The 24,090-nt window shown below is 41.8% G+C and overlaps 1 protein-coding gene across 1 annotated transcript in view; it reads left to right on the forward strand.

Moving 5' to 3' along the window:
• Positions 1 to 24,090, forward strand: part of C3H10orf143 (chromosome 3 C10orf143 homolog) — a 44,190-nt gene that overhangs the window by 8,020 nt on the left and 12,080 nt on the right. Inside the window, exons 2-3 of the mRNA XM_066621432.1 lie at positions 9,056 to 9,220; positions 9,339 to 9,404. Coding sequence (XP_066477529.1) covers positions 9,056 to 9,220; positions 9,339 to 9,404 — 231 coding nt within the window. The remainder of the gene's footprint in view (positions 1 to 9,055; positions 9,221 to 9,338; positions 9,405 to 24,090) is intronic.

A 24,090-nucleotide genomic window follows, 5' to 3' on the forward strand; every position in this document is an offset into this window, starting at 1 on the left:
AGCCTGCCTCCAAGCGGGCCGCTCAAGCTTTCCCACTTGTTGAGGTCCACTCCTAAGGCCTTCAGATCCCTCTTGCAGATGTCCTTGTATTGCAGCTGTGGTCTACCTGTAGGGCGCTTTCCTTGCACGAGTTCTCCATAGAGGAGATCCTTTGGGATCCGGCCATCATCCATTCTCACGACATGACAGAGCCAACGCAGGCGTCTCTGTTTCAGTAGTGCATACATGCTAGGGATTCCAGCACGTTCCAGGACTGTGTTGTTTGAAACTTTGTCCTGCCAGGTGATGCCGAGAATACGTCGGAGGCAGCGCATGTGGAAAGCATTCAGTTTCCTCTCCTGTTGTGAGTGAAGAGTCCATGACTTGCTGCAGTACAGAAGTGTACTCAGGACGCAAGCTCTGTAGACCTGGATCTTGGTATGTTCCGTCAGCTTCTTGTTGGACCAGACTCTCTTTGTGAGTCTGGAAAACGTGGTAGCTGCTTTACCGATGCGTTTGTTTAGCTCGGTATCGAGAGAAAGAGTGTCGGAGATCGTTGAGCCAAGGTACACAAAGTCATGGACAACCTCCAGTTCATGTGCAGAGATTGTAATGCAGGGAGGTAAGTCCACATCCTGAACCATGACCTGTGTTTTCTTCAGGCTGATTGTCAGTCCAAAATCTTGGCAGGCCTTGCTAAAACGATCCATGAGCTGCTGGAGATCTTTGGCAGAGTGGGTAGTGATAGCTGCATCGTCGGCAAAGAGGAAGTCACGCAGACATTTCAGCTGGACTTTGGACTTTGCTCTCAGTCTGGAGAGGTTGAAGAGCTTCCATCTGATCTGGTCCGGAGATAGATGCCTTCTGTTGTAGTTCCAAAGGCCTGCTTCAGCAGGACAGCGAAGAAGATCCCAAACAAGGTTGGTGCAAGAACACAGCCCTGCTTCACGCCGCTTCGGATGTCAAAGGGGTGTGATGTGGAGCCATCAAAGACAACAGTGCCCTTCATGTCCTTGTGGAAGGATCTGATGATGCTGAGGAGCCTGGGTGGACATCCAATCTTGGGGAGAATCTTGAAGAGGCCATCCCTGCTGACCAGGTCGAAAGCCTTCGTGAGATCTATGAAGGCTATAAAGAGTGGCTGTCATTGTTCCCTGCATTTCTCCTGCAGTTGTCTAAGGGAGAATACCATATCAGTGGTGGACCTGTTGGCTCGGAATCCGCACTGTGATTCTGGATAAACGCTCTCTGCAAGTACCTGGAGCCTCTTTAGTGCAACTCGGGCAAACAACTTTCCAGTGCAACTCGGGCAAACAACTTTTCCTGTTCAACTTACCAGTTGAACAGGGAGCAGTGGTGAGGCAGACGGGATGCAGGGGGAGGGGCAGGAGAGGGGTTTGTGTGTATCAGGAAGTTGAACAGGGAGCAGTTTGCAGAGATACTCCTAGCAAATCAGTTTATGGCCCTTTTTGAGACACCCAAGAACTTCTGCAGGCACACAGTTGGGCTCCGATAACAGACCACTAATTGGATATTGGTTTTTATTATTATTATTATTATTATTAACAATATTTATATACCGCTTTTCAACTAAAAGTTCACAAAGCGGTTTACAGAGAAAAATCAAATAACTAAATGGCTCCCTGTCCCAAAAGGGCTCACAATCTAAAAAGATGCCAAGGAATACCAGCAGACAGCCACTAGAACAGACAGTGCTGGGGTGAAGTGGGCCAGTTACTCTCCCCCTGCTAAAAAAAGGAGCACCCACTTGAAAAAGTGCCTCTTACCCAATTAGCAGGGGTTATTGCTTCTTAGTCACAGAGGTTGCCTGAAATCATCAGACCCAATTTTCAGCCTAGCCATCTTGTCAAGTTGGCCAAAAGTTGACCGCCACCCTTGCAATGCAAGCTTGTAAGCAAAAAGAAAAAAAGACCATGCAGGCAACTTTCTTAATGGTATACAGTATTCATACACCAATAATATGTGCCATATTGTGTGATTCAATAGTAAATATTCCCTGACCATATGAAAGTGCTTTACCAAATCAGAGGAAAAGTCTGGCTCAGTATTGTCTATTCTATTCTGGCAAGTGGCTCTTCATTGCTTCAGGTGTGATTTTCTCCTATACTATCTGAAAATGCCAGGGATTGAATTTAAGACTTTCTGCATGCAAAGCAGATGCTCTGTCCACTGAACGACAGCCCCTCCCAAATGTTTTAAAGGTATAGCCACCCTATTGCCTTGTTCAAGGCTTGTCTAGGATTTCAACCTCGAACCTCTTGCACCCAAAGAAAGATCAGACCTCAACAAGCCATGTCTGAAATATATCCTGCAAATATTGCCCAGTGGGAGAGAAGCTCGTGGATCAGCCAGGGGAATAGTCGCTGGACCTACAGGAGGCATGTCAGTGTAATCTGGATGTAGGTTTGCCAAAATGCCAGTGAGTGGCATACAATGCATGATATCTTGCCAATATTACTACACAAAAGTGCAAAGGTCATGCAAAAGGCCCCTACATTACTGTAAGTTTAGACTGATTAACATTCACATTTGCCACTAACTCCACGTTCTGATTTGTGCTTCGGTTAAGGCAGCGTACGAGGATTCAAAGCCAGTCCACTTGATTTCAGCTTTTTCATCCTTACTGGGTTGCTGATTGGGCTGTCAAGGTGCTTTCTGAGGACATTTTTGGAATCTTCTCATGTTCTGGTACGGGGGGGGGAGTATGTTTTAATGAGATTTGACTGCATTTATGTCCTTCAGTGAGTTTATTGGAACAAGGTGTCTCTTTGTGTGTCTCTTTAGTTCTGCCAAGGTGTTTGCTCTGGGGAAACTAATAGGACCACGACGGAACTTGCACAAGGCCTGTTCTGCAGGTTGCTCGTGTCTGTTCAAGTGAAAACTAAAGCAAAACCCCATCTAGTTAGATACTGACCTTGTCCAGCTCAGAAATGTCATTTGCAGATAAAAATAAAATTTGCTCAGTGAACTCTTGCTTGTACGGCTTGTCTCATCACTAGTAACCACAGTCTCTCTACATGGAAAAAGAAATGTTGCCTTCTTTTGGTTGTTACATGTGCAAGACCCTACATGTGCAAGACCCTACAAGTTCATGAACAGAGCCATTCAAAACATTTCTATAATAATAATTGTTAGCAGCCCTTCCCATACCATGCCTATAGGTTTGATCCTAGTGCTGTTTATCCTACAAATAAGGAAAAAGGCAAATTTCCATATAAAATTGGAATTAGTTTAATATATCACAATTGCATGATGGCTCTAGTTCAGAAGGAATGATCACTGGCTCCAAACTTTCTAATTTGCTGAAACCTGTAATAAAAATGTGAGCACCATGAAACTTTATGCGATTCACGATCCTATCTTAGGCCAGCTAGAGCATAGGAAAAGGCATGTTGCGGCAGCGTAGACGCCGGTGATGGCAAGTCCTGCACTGGCTTGCCACCACCACTCAGAGTTGTGCCCAGTGGCGCAGGTAGGCTCTCTACTGGGGTAGAGGTAGAGCAGAATGGGGCAGGAGGGAGGTGTAACAGGGCGGGAAGGGGGGATTCAGGCCTAGGAGGGGGCGCGGGGTGCATTAGCATAGCTAGAGGGGGTGCAAAGTACTAAGTTTTGTATGGCGCCTCACCGCAGCATGCAAGCAGCCCCTCCCCTTCGAAGCCATTCCGTTTTGCTCTAGCGGTCCAGAGTGGCTCAGAAGGGGGAGGGGCCGTTTGCACGCCACTCACTTGCATACAGCTCACTTCAGCTCACTTGAAGGTGAGCTGTTTGGTTAAGCTGGCTTAAATAACTACTACAAATTACACTAATAACACAGGTCTACAAAACTGAGGGTCAGAAAAGTTTTCCCCAAACTTTATGGTGGTTTGATATGAATTTGGGGTGCCGATTCCAAAAATGGCATCCGTTTTGCCCTATCGCGTCTAGTTTTGGAGATATAGTATAGTCTCATTAGTGAATGGTTCAAGCAGCTTTCTCATGAGGAAGCCATGGGGTAGGTTGCTTGAACCATTCACTAAAGAAGCTATGCCGTGTCTCCAAAACTAGACGTGATAGGGCAAAACAGATGCCATTTTTGGAATCGGCACCCTAAATGTACCCGGGAATTTGTATAATGTTTAAGGAAGCAAAATGTGTGCTGGCCTGTGTAATTATTGCATTTCAATACAACTGCTTTTGAGTTTAACTGGGTCTGAATGTTTCCATTGATTTCAATAGAATTCACTCAGTATAAGTGATTTGACAATTGCAAATTTAGATTGTTATTAATAGAAGCATTTGGTGTATTCCTAGCAGTATTTACATATAATATTAATATTGTATAAGTATATTATATATTGCATTTTTATTTATTTTTTTTACTTTCTTGAATTGTTGTAAGCCACCTTAGGTCCTCTTAGGGGGAGAGAGGTGGGGTAGAAATATGACTGTTGTTGTCCCTGTAACCATTTCTTCATGTCTATAGAGTTTGCTTTGAAGCTCCACATTCATTCTTTTCTTCCCCTTGGTTTTCACTTGCAGCCCAATCCTAGCCAACTTTCCAGCACTGATATACCATGCAAATGGGGCATGCACTGCATCCTTTGGGGCAGTCACAGACGCCTCTTCGAAGTAAAGGAATATTTTTCCCTTTCCTTGGGGCTGCATTGTGGCTGCATTGATGCTGAAAAGTCAGATAGTATTGGGCCTTTAGAGCCCAGTCCTGGGCTCAGTGCTGCAGCTCCGTGCCTCCACACACTGTTGCAAATGTGCCATAAGGCACATTTGCAAGTGTACTGCCCGGGCTACCAACCGGTACTGGGCTAGTGCCGGGCTGGTGCAGGGTGGGCGCCCAGCCTCCGCGGCTTGGCAGTCTCGCGGACTGCTGAGCCGCGGCACGGTAAGCGGGGCGGGGAGGAAGCGTTCCAGGGAGGGGGAAGCCAGCAGAGAGAGGATGGTGGGAGGTGTGACGTGGGAAGGGGGGTGGGAGGTGTGCCGGGGAGAGGGAGGGAGGCGGGTCTGTGGAGCTCCACTGAATCCAAGGTGCTTGTGGAGGGCTCGGCGCCCTACACGAGCACCTTTACTGCCAACCTTTTCGTCGGTGGTAAAGTGAGTAGCCCCATTGCGGGGCTGCTTAGCTTACCCAAGAGAAGGGGATGAAATCCCCTTCTCCTGAGGCGCCTCCCGCAGTAGCCCAGGGCACGCAGGATCCAGCGGCCTCCCACTGGGCGCCCTGGGCAGCTCTGGATTGGGCTGCCCTTGAGTTACTTATGCTGAAAAATTACTGCCATGGTCCTGTATTTCCTTGCATATAAGACAACATGGCGCATGCTACATTTTAAAATCATAATCTACTTTTAAAAAATAGATTTGAAATATTTTAAAATAGATAAAAAGTATCTAAACATTTAAAAAGCTAATCTACGCACATCAATTTATTTATAGGTAAAAGGAAGCAATAACTCCAGAGCCTGTTTATGTTAAAATTTAGGACAGAAGCAATCACACAATAAAAGACCCATATCAAGGGAGGTCCTGGAGTCAAATTTGTGTAAGATAGAATGAAGATCATAGTATATAGTAATTTAATCCAGTAGATAATTGCATGGTTGCAAAAGCCTTTCTGAATTTTATCCAGCGCAGCTATTGCTGATATAGTTAATGATAAATTATCATTCTCCTATATGCTCATTCCATACATCTTGCGAAGCCAGAAAATCACATTTATGCATAACTTTCCAAAATCCAATGCAGGCATTTTAACCCACATGGAATTGCCCAGTATTGCACATCTGCTCCCAAATGTTCATATAGAGTAGGGGGAAAAAAAAACAAACCCTGCGTTGGCTGCTTAGGTTCCCAGAGGTGAAAATGAATCTGCATACTTTTCTTTGGAATTATCCTTTTTGTCTTCCTACCTTGCTAACCAGATGAATGTTCTTGTCCCCACATCAGATGGAACTACATGACATATTTGGACTTTTAAGCTCCATCAGAGCAGAGTTGGCACATTTATTCATCATACTGATGAAATTCAGTAACAAGAAGAGCTCTCTAAAACTAGCTGACCTCGCTGGACCTTGCCAAGGACTTGCCAGGCACCGTGTTATTAATGCAACCTCCATGATCAGAATTCTATACTGGTCTGTTGTCATTCCAGGAGATGTTTCCAGTGCCATTGAATATCAGAATAATTTAGAATTCACGGTGGAAACCTCCACAGGTTCTTTTTGCATTAGTATAAGATTCTTAGCCAGCTCCTCTGTAGGCTGAATTTCCATCTCTGATACTAAGTACCTTAGATCCAAAGCAATAGTCTGATTTTATTTTTGATAAGCAAAATTTCTTCTAATGCAGAGCCATAAATCACTTTTTCCTTTTATCCTTCGTCTCCTGCATCTTGCTATTACACTGCTTGTACTTGCATGCCATAGCTTTTAATAAAGGACAAATTCTGCAGTAACAAAGGAGGCGGATGTTTTCCCAGTGGAAAGAGGCCTGCCTTTCAGAGGGCCTTCTCAGGTTTTTTATCATTACATTTTGCACACTCTTAGTATAATACATATTTTGTTTCTGATTCACTTCCTTTAGATATATCTTGTTTCTCTCAACAATGTTCTTGTTTCACCTTTCTCCTTGGAGATTCTTCTTGTCTTTATCCATGTTGGATTTAATCTCCCAGGATTTTTTGTTTATGTTCACATTTTAAATTTAGTTTCCACTCTTCAAGAGTCTATATAGTTTGGTAGCAAACCACCTGTTTGTGAAAACTCTCTCACATATCCAGTGAATATAGAATTCAGAATTGCCACAAGTGCTATGCAGACTCTTTCTCTTCCCCCCCTTCCCAAGAGGGGGTTTTCAGCGTCTCCTTCCCGGTGGTAGCCCTCCATGTCCGGAAAGTTGAGGACCTTCTGGGTCTGGCTCATGAACGCATGAGGGATTGCAGCTGAAAGAAAAAAATTATCCAAACACAAAAGCACTGTGCATGCATACTCATGCTACTCTGAATCATGAAAAACACACAGAGCACTGAGTATAAACTGAGGGCCCAATCCAACTTTCCAGCACTGAGGCAGCCATGCCAATGGGGCATGTGCTGCATCTTGTAGTGAGGGAGGGGTAGTCACAGTGGCCTCCTCAAGGTAAAGGAACATGTGTTCCCATCCCTTGGGGCTGCATTGCAGCTGCACTGGCACTGGAAAGTTGGGTAGGATCAGGCCCACAGTGTCCCTAATGCTAAAATTGGTAAATACCCGTAATGAATTTGGAATTGTAATGAATTTGTATGACACTTCTTGTGTCATACAATTGTGTCATACACAATTTGTAACGAATTTGTATGACATTATTGCTCATTGGGCAAGGGTGTGCATTTGTAGATATAAATGTAATATAAAAAAAACTTACATATTATTTTGTAGAGCTAAGAGATTATTCATGTGTTGCATTTATGTGTGATTTTTCTCTGTGCAGTTTTTAATCTTTCATCCTTCTGTATGTCAAGCAAGAGTTGATATTGCACACTAGGGAATGTTTGAGTCTGCAACAACAACAGGCTAATACGGAAATTTGACCATAGGTAGCACATTAGTAACATAGTCCCTATTATAGTTGTTGTTGCTTTGTTTATATACAACTTTTCAATACAAAAGTTCACAAAGTGGTTTAAGCCATTTCTGTCCAATGTTGCATATATGCAACAGGGACCAAATGTGTACACCTGTGGGCCGGGCAGAAATGGGTTAAATAGCAGAGAAATGGGAAAATGGTTCCTTGTCTCCTCTCCCCCAAAAACTCACAATCAAAAAAAAAAGACACAAGAGAGAAACCAGCAAACAGCCACTAAAAAAGTTGTTCTGCTGGGATGATTAAGGGCAGTTACCTTTCCCCTGCTCTATGTAAGAGGATCATTCCTTTAAATGCTGTTTCTTTGCCCAGTTAGCAGCAAGCTATCTAGCATTTCTAATTTTCTATAGTCAAGAACATCAGGACAGATGACTAGAGACTTATCTTTCTTTGTTTCATTATTGTTGCTTCTATCCCTTTTCCTCCTCCGTGGTGTCTCTTGCGTCATAAGAACATAAGAACAGCCCCACGGGATCAGGTCATAGACCCATCTAGTCCAACTTCCTGTATCTCACAGTGGCCCCAACAAATGCTCCAGGGAACACACCTGATAACAAAAGACCTGCATCCTGTTGCCCCCCCCTTGCATCCGACATAGCCCATTTCTAAAATCAGGAGGTTGCACATACACATCATGGCTTGTAACCCGTAATGGATTTTTTCCTCCAAAAACTTGTCCACTCCCCTTTTAAAGGCATCTAGGCCAGATGCCATCAGCACGTCCTGCGGCAAGGAGTTCCACAGACCAACCACATGCTGAGTAAAGAAATATTTTCTTATTTTCGTCAGTAACTAGATTGCAAGCACCTTGGGGCCAAGGAGTCTTTTCACCCTATGTAAAGCACATTGATGGTGATAAATAAATAAATAAATATCTTCATCAAAATGGTGCCTCAGTGGTACATATGTACCAATATGACATCTGGGTTCATTTACAAACTCATATTGTATATCATAGATGTTAATACTTATCTTTTTGTAAAAACAACATCCCAGGTTGTTGTTGTTATTGACCATTTATATAGTGCTTTAATATGGAATGGATTTAACAGCCTCCTGTTGTCCGTCCCAGCCAGCCCCCCCCCCGACCTCACTGCACTGAGGGCCCAATCCTGTTCAACTTTCCAGTGCAGATGCAGCCATGCCAAGGGGGTATGTGATGCATCCTGTGTTGGGGGGGGCAGTCATGGATGCCTCAAGGTAAGGGAATATTTGTTCTCTTACTTGGGGGCTGCATCGTGCTGGAAAGTTGGATAGGATTGGGTTTGTTGATTTTAATTCCCAGTCTTTCAGTAGGGAATTGTGGCTGAGGGATTGCGAAGAGCTCATGGGCACCAAGTGAGCCTGTGGTCAAAATAGGGCTTGAATTGTTACGATCTAGCAAATCCACATCACTCTGGTCATGATGCATATATAATAAAACCCTTCATTTTCATTCTGTTTTCTTCAGAAACGAGTACGTAGAAATTTGGAGGCTGTTCCACAGGAGATCAGCCCTTGCCACCCACCAAGCAAGTATACTATGGATTACTGGAACATGGAGCAAGACTGGAGAAAGCTAGATACTCCTGAATTGTTTAGTCCTCAGATTATGAAAGAAAAGCCAAATTCCGTGGTATGTTTTATGCAGCCCAAATCCATGCTTTTAGCAGAAGATGTTAATATATTTCATAATAAAAACGTCAAAGAATGGTTGTTTCTTTGAGAATTTTGTGTATGTGCTTGTTAATCAGATATTTCCGGATAATGAAACCAGAGCTGCTGCCCAGCCTTGCCCAAGATGTATTGCTGGAGAGTCGGTAAGTATATTAACCTTCTTATTCTGACATAAAAGATAGGCTTGTTCTTAAATATTAGAGCCATAAAACATAAAGTTAATAAAAAAAAATCCTGCAATTACATTTCTCAGGGATAAAGCATGTAAATAAAAAGAGGCAGATTGATTTAGCGTTTCCTCGGTATGCTAGCAGAGTGCAAACTAATACATTTCCTGCATCAGGTTGAAAATATAGAGAGTATGAGCACGTTTTTCAAACACACTCCAGAAAAGCAGAGTTTAGTCATGTAAATGAATCTCAATTCAAGTTGAAAAGGCACAGATGAGTCTATCCCAGGAATACTTCCAATTAGGAGACATTGAGTGTCTGTCGACAGATTGTTAGAAATGTTCCCACAGGTGGATAAGTACGGATTGCTTTTAGATATTTTTGGTCTGATCCATAACCCAGTTTAGGAGAAGCAAAGGGATTCCCTGTAAAGATAATGTCTCCAACCCAGAGGTCCATGTGTGCAGCAACATTCAGGTAGGCATCTACCTTCAATTCAATAGAGGGGACAGCTTTGCACATTCATTTCTTTACTTTGAGTTGAATGGAGAAGCTCTTGTGGTTGAAGATCTGGATGAACTCTGTTTAAAATTGGTTTCTTTTGCTTGTTTGTGGGTCAGAGGCTGCAACAGTGTTTTAGACATTATGGATTGCAACCCTCATTAATTGGCATGCTTGAGTTAAAGCTAATCCAAGTGCTTCATTTAATTAAGGCATTTATTTCAAGAGCGAAATCTAGATTCTGTATGTTCTGGTGGTGGTGGTCATCATGAATGACTGCTAATGATGGCTGTACGCTGCCTTCAGATTCAAAGGTAGTATGCCTTTGAAAACCAGTTGTAGGAAAGCAATGGTGGAGGAGGGATATGTCTTTATTACCTACTTGTGGGCTTTCCAAGAGCAGCTAGTTGACCACTGCAAGAATCAGAATTCTAGACCTGATCCAGCAGGGCTGGTCTCCTGTTCCTGTATGAATTTATACTCTTTTTTTTCTCCCTGACCTTGTTTGTATATTGTTGAACCTAGGGCAAGTTATGGTCCTCCATAATTTTTGTATACAGTGCACCAAGGCCAAAGAAATGCGTGACTGTCAGTGTTATGGAGAATGTTGTAGGCATGTACCCACTAATTTCCATAATATGTGTTGTTGTGTTGTCCACATTTTTGCTTACAATTATCTCTAATGAGGCTCCTAGAAGAAATAAGGATGACTGACCACAAAAGAGAAGACTTCTTCCCACCCACCCCCCTGCATCTGCCCCACACACCTATGTAATGTACAACTAGGCCCCTGTGGTCAATGGCCATTTATACTCTGTGGCTCCCAGTATCCCAAGAGCCAGGTGGAAAAAAACAGTGAATGCTTTTGATTGTTCTCTGGAAGCAACTTTAGAAACAGAGGCAAAATAAAGCATGAATGAGCTCTTCTTTTTTCACTTCTGCACAACATATGAAGCAAGAACTCACACCTATCCCCACCGCCATGTGAGAAGTTCCCTGGAAAAATAGGTGGCACCTAAGAACTCTGTGCTGATATCTCTCATCTTAGTTTATATGGACAACTCATCTTAATATATGGTTTCTTCTGCTATAAATTACTGATAGAACTGGCAGGAGATATGGTGGTAGCTGTTACCTTAGATCAGTGATTCTCAAACTTTTAGAGGCCCTAGAGGCTGCTGCCTAATTTATCAGTGTCAAGGGGTGTGGCTATAATGATGATTGGGCAGCAGTGCTCCCCCCCACACCTGTAGCAGCTTCTTTATCACCTGAAACACATAACCTAATCTGCCCTGTCAGTTTCATAAACCACTAAAAATTGGGTCACAACCCACTGTTGGGTCCTGGACCCACAGTTTGAGAACCACTTCTTAAGGTTGCAATCCTATCCACAGTAAGCCTTATATTGACTATAATGGAATTTACTTTGGAGTAGACATGCCTAGGATTGGGATCTAAAAAGGATTAGATAAACTGATGTGTATTGATGGCTAGAAAATGCTGGGGGTGGGGAATTTTTAGCTATGACTGTGATACCCAACTTTTCAGGGTCATCTGTTGGACCACTCTGGGGACATAATGTTGAACTAAGTAGACTTTGGTCTGTCCCAGCAATCCTGTTCTTATTTTGTTATGCAAACTGGAAGGGAGTAAAGTAATCTTAGACCAAAATATGTTTAGGGAGCCTAAACCAGATGACAACAAAAATGGTAACAAAATCAGTAATCTCAATAAACCTAAAAAGTTCAATCTTTGAGATTAAAAGAAGATGTTGACTTCGTTTCCTAATAATAGGAAACTACTGTCTGTAGTTGTCTACGGCCCCCTGTAGATTCACTCTTAAAATTAATCTTTCAGCCTCATAGCTAAAACTGTCCAGGTTTGTTGTGGTTGCTGATGTTGTCACTATTTGTTTATTTATTTTGTATTTATTTCTTTTGCTACGTATTTGATGAATATAATAATTCTAGTTGTTAATTCATACACACATTTATTTCATTTCAGGGACATTTTGGCCATATGATGGGCTTGTAGACGCTGTAAGGATATTGATGCACTGATACTCCATAACAAACTATTTATGCATTTTTGAACAACTGTTTTCTATGTGCCTCTTAAAATGTATGGATGTAGGCTGTAGGTTGGTTGGCAGCCTTCAGTCTTGAAAGACTATGGTATAAGCCTACAGCACCCGGTATTCCCAAGCGGTCTCCCATCCAAGTACTAACCAGGCCTGACCCTGCTTAGCTTCTGAGATCAGACGAGATCGGGCTTTAAAAAATGTTATCAGAACAATTTCATTTTTCTTTCTTTTTTTATATTCTGAACTCTGTTATCATTTCAAAAGAAAGTTCAACTTGATGAGTCCTCCCCCCCCCCCATACATATATATCCCCACATAGTTGGCACATTTTTAAAGAATGTTGGGTGTTAGCTGCAAGAAGTATAAATGAGTCTTTTCGTTTCATGTATGTATGTGAGGCTGCAATCCTATATGCACTTACCTGGGAGTAAGATCCATTGAACTCAAGGGGACTTACTTCTGGGTAGACACATATTAGGCTTTGTTGTCAGTGACTATTCAAAATCTTTTTATTTATTTATTTATTCATTCTTAATTAACACACAGAGACATACAAACATAACATACATTTAAGAGTGCTAAATACCATATACCATTACTCTTTAATCATACTATATCTCCTAATCTACTACTCATCTACTTCTGCCTCTTTAGTTTCATTTATTTCTATAATATATACTAAATTTTTCCTAATACCCTGTACTATATTTTCTACTTTCTATGAAACAAACTTACTTCAATTACTCATTAATATTAAAACAAAATAATCTAATTACCAAAGTATAAAAACATATAAAACAATTCTTACATCTACTTCTAACTCTTCTACACATTTATATATTTCTTATAACAAATATAATATATTTTTCCTAATTCCCTATAATATCTTTTCTAAATATTCACTTTTTATCATCTCAACTAGTTCAATTACTCATTAATATCAAATAATAATAATCTAATTTCCAAATTATAATTAAACCAACATGATTACGGGGCTGGGGCACCTTCCTTATGAGGAAAGGCTACGGCGTTTGGGCCTCTTCAGCCTAGAAAAGAGATGCCTGAGGGGGGACATGATTGAGACATACAAAATTGTGCGGGGGATGGACAGAATGGATAGGGAGATGCTCTTTACACTCTCACATAATACCAGAACCAGGGGACATCCACTAAAATTGAGTGTTGGGCGGGTTAGGACAGACAAAAGAAAATATTTCTTTACTCAGCGTGTGGTTGGTCTGTGGAACTCCTTGCCACAGGATGTGGTGATGGCGTCCAGACTAGACACCTTTAAAAGGGGATTGGACAAGTTTCTGGAGGAGAAATCCATTACGGGGTACAAGCCATGATGTGTATGTGCAACCTCCTGATTTTAGAAATGGGTTATGTCAGAATGCCAGATACAAGGGAGGGCACCAGGATAAGGTCTCTTGTTATCTGGTGTGCCCCCTGGGGCATTTGGTGGGCCGCTGTGAGATACAGGAAGCTGGACTAGATGGGCCTATGGCCTGATCAAGTGGGGCTGTTCTTATGTTCTCTTATAATATGTTCTTTACCATTCTTCAATCTAATTCTCTAATCTGATTACATTTTTTTTCTTTAACATAATAACCACCTATAAAGCAATTCATCCACATGCTAACATTTCCAACTATTTTTTCTAATTCATTCTAATTCATATATATCAATTTCGTATATATTTATTTTTAAAATAAATTTAAACCAGTTATTAACTAAATAAAACTCTCCAATTTTCTTTAACCCCCAGGTTAACCCTCAGGTTTCTTTTTCTTTCTTTCTGTCCATTTTTTCTCTTGTAACATCTTTAATAATTTATCTCCATAACAGAATTCAATAAGCCCACACTTTCTTGTATAAGGTATGTTCATTCTTCCAATTAACTGGGATATGTTTTCTTCTTCGTGTTCGAACAAATTTCGTATTTTGTGCACTCATGTTACTCTGTCCATCTTCTCTATTTCAATCTCCATCAGTGTCTCTAGATCCTGTTGATTTTCCACTCTTCTAATTTCTGTATCCACTCTCCTGATGATGATTTCATCCCTCACCATCATCTTTTCTGCTTTCTCCTTCTGTTTATCTTCTGTTTTCTTCACATCTTCCAATTGCTCCTTGCACACATCTATCTGTTGAGAGAGAGTCTTTAAACTGGCTTGAATCTGCAAGGACCAACTCAACTGCTGTCTTCTCATTGTGAGCAATTTTTCCAAATTTTTGAGGACCATTTTGAGTCCAAATATCTGGAACAGGCTCCATCTTGCAATTTGTCTCTGATCCACAAGATGTCCACAGCGTATTATTCTCCTTACTTCCACCACATGTTTTTTCAGTCAGGCATTTTTTGAATTTTTCTTACCGATAAGAGTGTGATTAATGGAGAAAAACAAAATGAAAGAAACAGTCTCAAGGAGACAAAACTCTTTCAAGTCTAGTAAAAATTATGTCCACAAGTAATTCTGGATTTTAGTCCACACATCAAATTATATTTATAGTTATAATCCACGACCAATTTATTCCACTACAAAGATAAAGAGCACTTTCAACATCCTTAAAAAGTTTCTCATTAACACCTTCAGTGTATCCAGGGCTTTTAGCCAAATCAGTCAATCAAAGCCAGGGACAATATTAACACATACTTATCTTAAATTTCCAACTTAAACTTTACGCTTCATGCTTTTTCTTCCATATGGTATCTTAGCATGGAGCCAGCAGCTTGATTGCAGACACTGCACCTCCCCCAATACTGTCCTTGACAATTAGGTTTCCGAGAAGAAAGCCCCCCCCCCCGTCTCTGGTACCTGCACTGTGGAAAGATCTTATCTCTCCTGATAAAGATCTTCAGATCCTCTTCAGACCTGCAGTTTTTTGGGGGGGAAACAGACTGTCTCAGGAGCCCCTGGAGACATGTCTGTTCATCCACTGTTGGCTCCTCCTCCTCCAGTGACTATTCAAAATCTGATGGATGTCAGCATTCATACATGAATGCAGAGTAACTCAGATGAATTTTGTAAATACTTGCCTATATATTTACACACTTGGAAATGTATAAGAAATTTTAATTATCACTTAGTTGATTGTCACTGGTGTGTCTGAATTTTTAATGATTCACAATGGTTGTCCACATTCATATGTTGTGAATGTCATCATTTGCCTGATTTCAGACATTCACTGTAACACATTCAAACAACACCGATCTCATTGATTGTCGCTGAGATGCTTTGCCTTTCTGATATTGTAGACTATCTTTGGATAGACTATACTTAGGTTACCTTTAAATGCTCCTTTTGAAAATGGTATCACCAAGTCAGTAGACCCAGGTTGTGACCAGAGGGTTTGATTCAGTGATCCGCTAACTCTCAGTGTGGAGCTAACTCTCAATGTCAGTTGTGGAAGTCAGAATTTTGTGTGTTCAAGACATTCCATAGCAAACAGTGACAAAAATCTAGCTGGCTTGTGGTCCTCATTCACTGGAATAAGTGAACTCTAACTCTAAACATGCTGACCATTCTCTAAGGCCCACCTGTATTGTGAGCAATCAGATGTATAACTTGCCACAATTAAAAAAAAAACACCACATCTTTACTGTCATATCAGAACTGCATGCTTTATGCCTACTCAAACAAAAGTGAAATAGAAGATTAATTCAACTTGTGGTTCCTTGCTTGATGGTTGTGAACATTAATTTGCATGCTTGTTGGAAATGCTATAAAATGTCCTCAACACTGCTGAAGTTATTTTACAATACATAATTAAATCAATCTCTCTCTTTTTTCTTTAAACCTGGTCATAAGAGTATTAATCATATTTTGTAGACTTTCCCTTTTTTTTGTAATTTGTATTTCCCAATGTTTAATGTAGGACTCACTTATACCAAGTGTTGAGGTCATTTGTGGAGCACACTGCCTCATGGGAGACATTGAGCAGTAATGAAATTTCCCCTTTCCACCACTACCCCACAATGGTGCAGGGAGTGCAGCCAAAATGCTCAGGTGGTGGTTTATCTTTGGTTCCTTTGCCACTCTCTTTAGGAGATAAGGAAAGAATAAAAGGATCTCTTTTTTCTGTTTGATTTTCCTTGGAATGGCCATAGGTTTTCACTTAATCCTGGATACCAATATTCTAAATATCAAATCACTTGCGTTTGCTGAAGGACTCCAGAGCATGTCAGGGAGCTGATCAGGACAGAAATCACACTGCCTTATGAAATGGGAAACTGGATCCTCCGGTCTTCTTTCCTGTCTCTGCCTAGTACTAAGATGGTGTATCCCCTTTTTCTTGTTTTTAAGCAGGATGCATCTAGTTTCAAATTACAGACAGTTGGGAAGAATTGGCAGATGGTGATTGCAAAGTAGGGCACAGAGATTTGCTTGCTTCCATTTGCAGGTCCCCTCTTTCAATCTCCCTCAAAACCTTTGTCTGCTAAATAAAGAGGACAATCCAAAGCTACACATTTGAAGGGGCTTCCCATCCTCCTCTAGATAGTGAAATGCTCTCTGAGCTCAAAGGAATTTCTCTTTGTACCAGTGATAAGAACAAGGGATCTCTATGCAAGCTTTTCAGCTATTGAATTGCAGGCAGAGATTCCATAAATGGTTTAGGAAATGGTCCCTGATTAATGTCTGCAGAAACACCTTGCACTTGGCTTTTGAAGGTGAAAAGTATTTACCCCCAATTTAAGATGTGACTGAATCTCGATGCAAAGGCCGTATTTTCTTATAAGATTTTCTTATAAGTATGATTAATACTCTTATGGCCATACTATTCTCGAGTATGTGTGCACATTTTCAGAATCAGAAAGTGTTGGATTATATCCTAAATTGGCAGCCTAGTCCTAGCCTGTGCTGCAGGGCCCCATGACCTCCGCTGTATCTAGCAAAGCTTAGGAGCAAGCTGAAAGTTTCCTCCGGGTAAGATAATATTTTTTCCCTTACCCTGAATAACATCCCAACCTGTCCAATGGGGTTACTCGGATCTGCGCCAGCTATTTAGCTGGCCCAAGTCCAAGAAGTCCCATGTAGGGCTTCCAAGTTCAAGAGAGAGGATAGGATATGGCAGAAGCCTTCTCCACTGATCCTGCTCCCCTCCTGGGCCTGTCCCATCCCCATTCTGCCCTCCCCCTACCCATAAGCACCCCCTCTCCACCTCAGTTCTGCCCTCCCTCAGTCCCTGCACTGCTGACTGCTTTGCTTCACCAGTAGTTGGCGATTGAGATACATCACCAGCAGGATGGCACAGTCCTTCTCGCCAGCACTGCTTACATGTGAGTCACTGAAAAGTGCTTTTACAATAGCTAGCAGCTGCTGCACCCACAGTAGCAATCACAAAAGCACACAGGATTGTGCTTTTAGTCAGTGCTTACTTTCTTACAGGGCATGTCTATCATATCTACTCAGAGCACAATCCTATTCAACTTTTCAGCTCTCATGCAGTTATGTAATGGGGCGCACACTTCATGCTGTTGTGAGGGGAGGGCAGTCAGAGAAGCCTCCTCAAGGTAAGGGAACTTCATGATTGGATTGCGCTCTCAGAAGCAAGTCTCAGGGCGCAATCCAAATCTGCGCTGGAGCAGGCAAGCCAGGAGGCTTGCACTGCATCCAACGCAGGTTTGTTGGCTGCAGCGACTCAGCCAGGGGCAAGGGGAAGCTCTTCCCCTTACCCCTGGGAAAGGACTGCTGGCTCCAATGGGTCTCCTCGGACCTGCACCACCTCTGGAGGTAGTGCAAGTCTGAGGAGAGCAGAGTGCCTTGAAGCTACTCTGTTCTCCGCGGGGACAGGGGTTGGGATCCGGCATAACTGCTGGGTACCAGCCCCGCCCCCGGCTCCCCATGCGCCTACCCCCAGGGCTGCCCATTGCCCGCCCTCCCCCCACCCAGAAACACCGCCTCCTGCCTCCTCCCCGCCCCCACGCCTACCGTTGTTGCTTGTTTCGGCACGGGTGCGCCAACACAAGCAGCAGCAAGGAAGCCGCCGCAGTGGCTTCTGCCAGCCTCTGCGCATCGGCACATCTACATGCACCAACATGGCTTCTTCCCACGGAGGCGCAAACATGCTTTACGGCATGTTTGCAACCCTCCTATGCCGGCCCAAGTGCCCTCACTGAGTTCAGTGAGGCTTACTCCCAGGTAAGTACTCCCTTACTTGAGCATAAGTCTATTGAACATAGTCGGACTTAATGTTGAGTAAACATATATAGGATTATGCTGTTAGTCAGGTAATTAAACTTAGGCTACTTTCATGGTAGATATTGGAAAAACAATGTGAATGAAGACATTTTCAAGTGAGTTTTTATCGTTGGTTGGTTGTATGTAAAAGTTACCTGTAAAGTACCAGTAGCATAAAGGGAGAAACTACTGCAAGCAAACGGAGAATAGAGATAGCAAAAACAGACCTGATTCTGCTAAGGACAAAGCTTGAAAAAATAACCACTCGTGAATACTTAGCATCAATCTTGTAATTCCATAGGCTTTTAGTTGAGCTACTTGATAACAACAGTAAACCTAGTAAATGAGACTTTTGGATGCTTCAAGCCATGGAAAATTCACTTTAATATATATTGTGCAATTCCACATATCCTCACTTTCAATATCTTTTGTTTGCAGCCATCTTAATATAGCTTACAATGAAGTGCTAATATTAAGGAGATGTGCAATATTTTGAGAAATGACTAGTCGTTATTACGCGTAGTAACCACATAGTAGTGGAAACACAGTTGTGTTGCCATTGTAGGAGTTTAAAGGCTGTGTTGTTCTAAACATTTACCCAGAGTAGTCCCAATGAAGTCTTAAGGAAACCTAAGAACAAAAGGCAGTAAGCAAAGGAACCATTCCTGTACCCTAGGAAGAGAGGACTCAATGGGCCCACATGTGGTAGGGGAGCAGAGTGCCAAGTGCAAAAGACTCACTTGTTGGTCCACCTGACAGAGGCCAGTGCAAACAGTCCCAACTGGCACAATCATTACTTCTTAAAATCAGAACCTGTCAAAAGGTCCTGTTTGGAAACAGTAGATTTTCCCTTGTTTTCCAGCAAGGCAACATGGTCTGTCAGGGCCACAATACACAGGCCTCTGGTTTTGTTTTGGAAAGCTGTGAATTGTTTTTATGTACAATACTAGAGCATTCTGTATATGTTCTAGAGCAAGGGTGTCAAACATAAGGCCTGTGGGTCAGATGCAGCCCCTGGAAGCAATTTATCCACCCCCACTATAATTGGGCTCTCCCAGCATGATAATTGGGCTCTCTCATATCTTGAAATTATGAACAAGATTTGCACATTTTCTCTTCTGTCATTTGCAGGTAATGAATTTCTATGTGAAATTCACATAGAAATTGCTTGTTTCTAACCATCATTGGCTTAATGACATCACTTCCAGCTTAATGATGTCACTGCTGGCACTTAGCAGGCACCGTGAATGCTTTTCAGCTCTCTATACGAAACCAGTTTTGACACCTTTGTTCTAGAGGTGTTTACGTACAATAGAGCAGACAATATTTATGCAGACAGGCCAGTATGCAAACAGTATAAAAATTTAATCTTAAAAGTTTTAAAAAATATTTTAAAATGATTATATTGTATTTTTTTAATCTTATAGAAAAGATATTGTTTATCACTAGAAAAGTGTTTTCAGAAAATTCTCTGCTTTTGATTTTATAATGTTGAACCTTGTAACTCTATAGATATATTGCATAATATAGCCCCTTTTGTAGGCAAAGCCTATATGACTGCTTCTTTCAAAAATGTAAAATAATGTATAGGTTGTCTTTTAATTCATATTTGATACAGCTGAATTTTTATTTGAACTTTTAAAATCTTTGTACTTTGTAAATCACATTTTATTTTTTAAAAATGGACACATTAAATAGCATCTTTAAAGGCTGACTTCGTTTTTATTTTATTGTCATTCAAAAAGCCAGGTTTAAAATGTGTCTTTTAAAAATTTAAGTTTAACCTTTCCCCTGAAGTCTGGCTTTACACTTGTCATACAGATAGATACTGTTTCCTGTCTTACTGCAGACAATTCCCGCTGTCTCTGTTTGATCACATGTTACCAGCGGCCATCCACCTGCACAGTTTCATGGAGGTATTACATTGAAAGAAAGGGTGCAGGCTTGGAAGATGATATATCACTTGCTGACATTTTCCAATATGGTAGGATTCCAGAGGAAGAAAAGCTGAACAATTGTTTATCACAGGAACAAGTTAATACTTCTCATATGGTAAACCAGTCTTGAAGAGGATGCATGTTTTCAAAGCTGTTGTTCGTATCTCATGAATACATAGAAGCCACAAGGGTCCATTCACAATAAAGATTTTTCCATGGGACAATAGCAGGAAAAAATGACCGTAGGATTATGTTTGTCATATGTGATCATTCCTGTTAATGAAGAGGGCTGGATAGTGTTATAGAACCTGCAGTTATAGTTTTTCTGCTTGTCCAGAGCTTGGTCGTTGCAAGGTTCAAAAGTCACCACAGAATGTGGAAAAATCTGAGCAGCCCAAACTCACCTTTACATGCAAGAAAAACATTCAAGACTAAGGTTTCAGTTTCACGACAAGGCTGCTTCATTCCCAGACTTTTTCTTTGGCTTGTTTTCATTTTTAATTCTTTCTTGTCAGGCTAGAATTTCTCAGTCTGCATTCCTCAATCCACTTTCTCCAGGAATTGACCTGGACCAGATTCCCTGGGGTAAATGGTCTGACCTCAAAGGGCTCTTTTCAGGATTTAAGGTCTCAACTTTTTCTTTTGAGGTTTGTTTTGTTAGCATATTCCAAAGTCTCCTGATAGATCTACCACAGGCAGCATCCTGTTGAAGTGGTATACAAACACCTCTTCTGTTGCCAGGTACCCCTATAGGAACACTACAGTCAAGGATACCATACTCAGATATGAAACAGTTGGGCTTTGTATGTAATACATCCTGAAATTTTATGGGATAATAACTGGCTGTACCATTCCATAGCCCTTTGACAGTTCTGTTTATCACTGTGTAAGCAGGTATATGTGTAAATGTACGCACACACCTGCCACCTGCAGGTAACACTTCATGCATTTCAGCTTATCCTGAAATAAATTGGTTGTTTAAGGTGATGCAAGAGTCTTTGTTTTTGTAGCAGTAGACTAACAGACTCTAAGCATCCAGAATTTTCCCACCCATTTTCAATGGATGAAATCAACGCAGTTTGAGGTGTGGCGAAGCCCCTGGTTTTGATGGCATCCATCCTGAGTTTTTAATACATTCTAACAGATATACAAAGAAGTGGCTTGGCAAATTCTTCTCGGACATAATTTCTAGTGGACATCTTCCACCAGAACTTTAAAAAGCTAAAGTAATATAACTTCTGAAACCCGGTAAACCGCAAGACAGTGTAGACAGTTATCGCCCAATTGCTCTTCTGACCTTGCGTTACAAACTTTTGGAGAAACTAATCATAAACAGAATTGGCCCTATAATAGATGAACACCTGCCTGTAGAACAAGTGAGCTTTCCACAAAATCTTAGCTGTGTTGACCAGGTGTTGAGCTTGACAAGCTATATTGAGGCTGGCTTTCAACAAAGTTTAAAAACCACAGTTGTATTTATTGACCTAATCGCAGCATATGACACTGTTCGGAGGGAGGGACTGCTATATAAATTGTGTCACATCATCCACCGTAAAAAACTATACAGTCAACAACTAGTCAACAACGTGTTAATAATAATAATAATAATAATACAGGTATTTATATACCGCCTTTCTTGGTCGTTAAGTGACAGATCTTTCCAGATCATAATGGGGGACAATGCAAGTAAGGTAAGAAGGCTAAACAATGGCCTCTCACAAGGCTCTATAATGGCACCCACACTATTTAACCTGTACATTTCAGACTTGCCAGTAACAAGGGGATGTAAATTTGGATATGTCAACAACCAGGCTCTAGCAGTTCAGGGAAAAAACATGGAGGTGTTGGATAACCTCCTGTCAGAAGACCTTAAGATCCTGGGAAAATATTTTGCTGACTGGAGGTTAATACCCAGTATCAGCAAAACAGTGACTACATGCTTCCACCTTAATAATAAATTAGCTAATGCAGCCCCAAAGGTCTATCTAAATAACAACCTACTCCCTTACAATCCCAATCCAAAATATCTTGGAGTAACTTTGGACCAGATTCTCTCTTACAAGTCACACCTCGAGAACACAACCGCAAAAATCAATACCAGGAACAACATACTCCAGAAATTAATAGGAACAAGATGGGGAGCTTCGGCCACTACTCTCTGGAAGGTAAGGGAGGGAAAGGGGAGATAAAAGGAGACTTAGAGATGGCTGAGAAATTAAATGAGTTCTTTGCATCTGTCTTCACGGCAGAAGACCTTGGGCAGATACCGCTGCCCGAACGGCCCCTCCTGACCAAGGAATTAAGTCAGATAGAGGTTAAAAGAGAAGATGTTTCAGACCTCATTGATAAATTAAAGATCAATAAGTCACCAGGCCCTGATGGCATCCACCCAAGAGTTATTAAGGAATTGAAGAATGAAGCTGCTGATCTCTTGACTAAAATATGTAACTTGTCCCTCGAAATGGCCACAATGCCAGAGGATTGGAGGATAGCAAATGTCACACCAATCTCTAAAAAGGGAAAGAAGGGGGACCCAGGAAACTATAGGCTGGTCATCCTAACATCTATACCAGGTAAGATGGTGGAATGCCTCATCAAAGATAGAATCTCAAAGCACATAGACGAATAGGTCTTGCTGAGGGAGAATCAGCATGGCTTCTGTAAGGGTAAGTCTTGCCTCACGAACCTTTTAGAATTCTTTGAAAAGGTCAACAGGCATATGGATGCAGGAGAACCCATGGACACTATATATCTGGACTTTCAGAAGGCGTTCAACACGGTCCCTCACCAAAGGCTCCTGAAAAAACTCCACAGTCAGGGAATTAGAGGGCAGGTTCTCTCCTGGATTGAGACCTGGTTGAAACAGAGAGTGGGTGTCAATTTTCACAATGGAGAGAGGTGAAAAGCGGTGTGCCCCAAGGATCTGTCCTGGGACCGGTGCTTTTCAACCTCTTCATAAATGACCTGGAGACAGGATTGAGCAGTGAGGTGGCTAAGTTTGCAGATGACACCAAACTTTTCCAAGTGGTGAAGACCAGAAGTGATTGTGAGGAGCTCCAGAAGGATCTCTCCAAACTGGCAGAATGGGCAGCAAAATGGCAGATGCGTTTCAATGTCAGTAAGTGTAAAGTCATGCACATTGGGGGAAAAAAATCAAAACTTCACATATAGGCTGATGGATTCTGTGCTGTCTATGATAGATCAGGAGAGAGATCTTGGAGTGGTGGTGGACAGGTCAATGAAAGTGTCAACTCAATGTGCGGCGGCAGTAAAGAAGGCCAATTCTATGCTTGGAATCATTAGAAAAGGTATTGAGAACAAAACGGCTAATATTATAATGCCCATTGTATAAATCAATGGTAAGGCCACACCTGGAGTATTGTGTCCAGTTCTGGTCGCCACATCTCAAAAAGGATATAGTGGAAATGGAAAAGGTGCAAAAGAGAGCAACTAAGATGATTACTGGGCTGGGGCACCTTCCTTATGAGGAAAGGCTACAGCGTTTGGGCCTCTTCAGTCTAGAAAAGAGACGGCTGAGGGGGGACATGATTGAGACATACAAAATTATGCAGGGGATGGACAGAGTGGATAGAGAGATGCTCTTTACACTCTCACATAACACCAGAACCAGGGGACATCCACTAAAATTGAGTGTTGGGGGAGTTAGGTCAGACAAAAGAAAATATTTCTTTACTCAGCGTGTGGTTGGTTTGTGGAACTCCTTGCCGTAGGATGTAGTGATGGGATCTGGCCTGGATGCTTTTAAAAGGGGATTGGACAAGTTTCTGGAGGAAAAATCCATTACGGGTTACAAGCCATGATGTGTATGTGCAACCTCCCGATTTTAGAAATGGGCTATGTCAAATGCAAGGGAGGGCACCAGGATGCAGGTCTCTTATTATCTGGTGTGCTCCCTGGGGCATTTGGTGGGCCGCTGTGAGATATAGGAAGCTGGA

Source organism: Tiliqua scincoides, chromosome 3 (genome assembly GCF_035046505.1).
Source record: "Tiliqua scincoides isolate rTilSci1 chromosome 3, rTilSci1.hap2, whole genome shotgun sequence".
In the NCBI taxonomy this organism is placed as follows: domain Eukaryota; kingdom Metazoa; phylum Chordata; class Lepidosauria; order Squamata; family Scincidae; genus Tiliqua; species Tiliqua scincoides.